The 1,519-nt window shown below is 42.2% G+C and overlaps 1 protein-coding gene across 2 annotated transcripts in view; it reads right to left on the bottom strand.

Annotated features, from left to right (window-relative positions):
* LOC104506293 (cyclin-Y) overlaps positions 1 to 1,519 on the bottom strand; it is a 49,343-nt gene that overhangs the window by 11,251 nt on the left and 36,573 nt on the right. For both annotated transcript variants that reach the window (XM_010147195.1, XM_010147196.1), the window contains one exon: positions 842 to 1,008. In XM_010147195.1, coding sequence (XP_010145497.1) covers positions 842 to 1,008 — 167 coding nt within the window. The remainder of the gene's footprint in view (positions 1 to 841; positions 1,009 to 1,519) is intronic.

Raw genomic sequence — 1,519 nt, 5'->3', positions numbered from 1 at the left:
CCGCTGTGCTCTCTCCACTAGTTCCCTGTCTTTCTTGAACTGGGGAGCCCAGAACTGGACACAGTACTCCAGATGTGGCCTCACTAGGGCAGAGTAAGGGGGAGGATGACCTCCCTCGATCTGCTGGCCACGCTCTTTTTAATGCACCCCAGGATACCACTGGCATCCCTGGCCACAGAGCATATGGCTGGCTCATGGCAAACTGATTGTCCCCCAGGACTCCCAGGTCCCTCTCTGCAGAGCTGCTTTTCAGCAGCTCAACCCCAGCCTGTACCGGTGCATGGAGTTATTCCTCCCCAAGTGCAGGACCTTACACTTGCCTGTGTTGAACCTTATTAGGTTCCTCTTCATCCAACCCTCCAGCCTGCCCAGGTCTTGCTGTATGGCAGCACAGCCTGCTGGTGTATCAGCCACTCCTCCCACTTTGGTATCATCAGTGAACTTGCTGAGGGTGCACTCTGCCCCCTCATCCAGGTCGTTGATAAATATGTTGAACAAGTTCAACAGATGTTGAAAAAAGCCACAGTAAATGTTGCTGAAGTGAATATATGTAGGCTCATTGGACATGGGATTTTTGGTCATAGGTTTAAATGTCCTGCAGGTCTGGTTTTCATCACCATGCATGAACATCCAGTGGTAAAATGCACTTCAACCAGAAAACAAAACTAATTCATCTATGTAAGCAAGTGTCAAGTAGACCTCATGCCATCTATATCGGCATCTCCCATGTTTAGATACAAGGGGGAATCACAAACTTTATATAATTTATGAGAAACTTCCTGTGACCCTGATACACAAAGATCTTGGCAGTCATTGACAAAGATAAACATACTGAACTCACATGTCTTCCACTGTGATGTCTTTCAGGATCTGGCAGTAATCCACGTTCCACACTGCCTGGTCGTCCCAAACTTTGGATGCCAGTAGAATTGCACCCAGTACAATTCGCTTCCAGTTTGCTGGACAAATATCTATCTCTGCATAAGTTAAAAGTCTTTCAAGATATACCTGTGGAAACACATTACAATCAAGACTTACTCTATTTTGCTATTAAGTAGAAACTGAAAACTATTCTCTTAAACCCATTCCAGCCATTTTTAAACAGTCATATGCTCCCAGGATGATTCTTTTATAAAAGCTGTAGGTTTAAATACAGACATTTATGCCAAACTCAAGACTGGATGCAATAAATTAATATTTTAGTTGTCCTTTTCCTTATGATCAGATTGCCAGATACAAAACTGTTATTTTTCTATCTGTTGCTAATATATTCATGTTGGAATGAATTCAAATGAGAGTTTAAATAAATTATTAAAATAATAATAATGTAAATAAATAAAATGCTAATTACTAATGAGGAAGGCAAGGGTATGCTACCAATAATAGCTAGTAGCTATCACACAAACCACCATGGCATCCAAGAGGGTGGTGGCTATTATTTATAAAGACTACAGGATTACACACACACATCTGATCAAACAAGGGACCATGGAAGGGCTTCCTGAGCACCTAACAAAAA

This window comes from Eurypyga helias, unplaced genomic scaffold, assembly GCF_000690775.1.
Source record: "Eurypyga helias isolate BGI_N326 unplaced genomic scaffold, ASM69077v1 scaffold15222, whole genome shotgun sequence".
Taxonomy (NCBI): domain Eukaryota; kingdom Metazoa; phylum Chordata; class Aves; order Eurypygiformes; family Eurypygidae; genus Eurypyga; species Eurypyga helias.
Note: the sequence above shows the minus strand (reverse complement) of the source record. Positions and strands in the feature narration are given on the sequence as shown.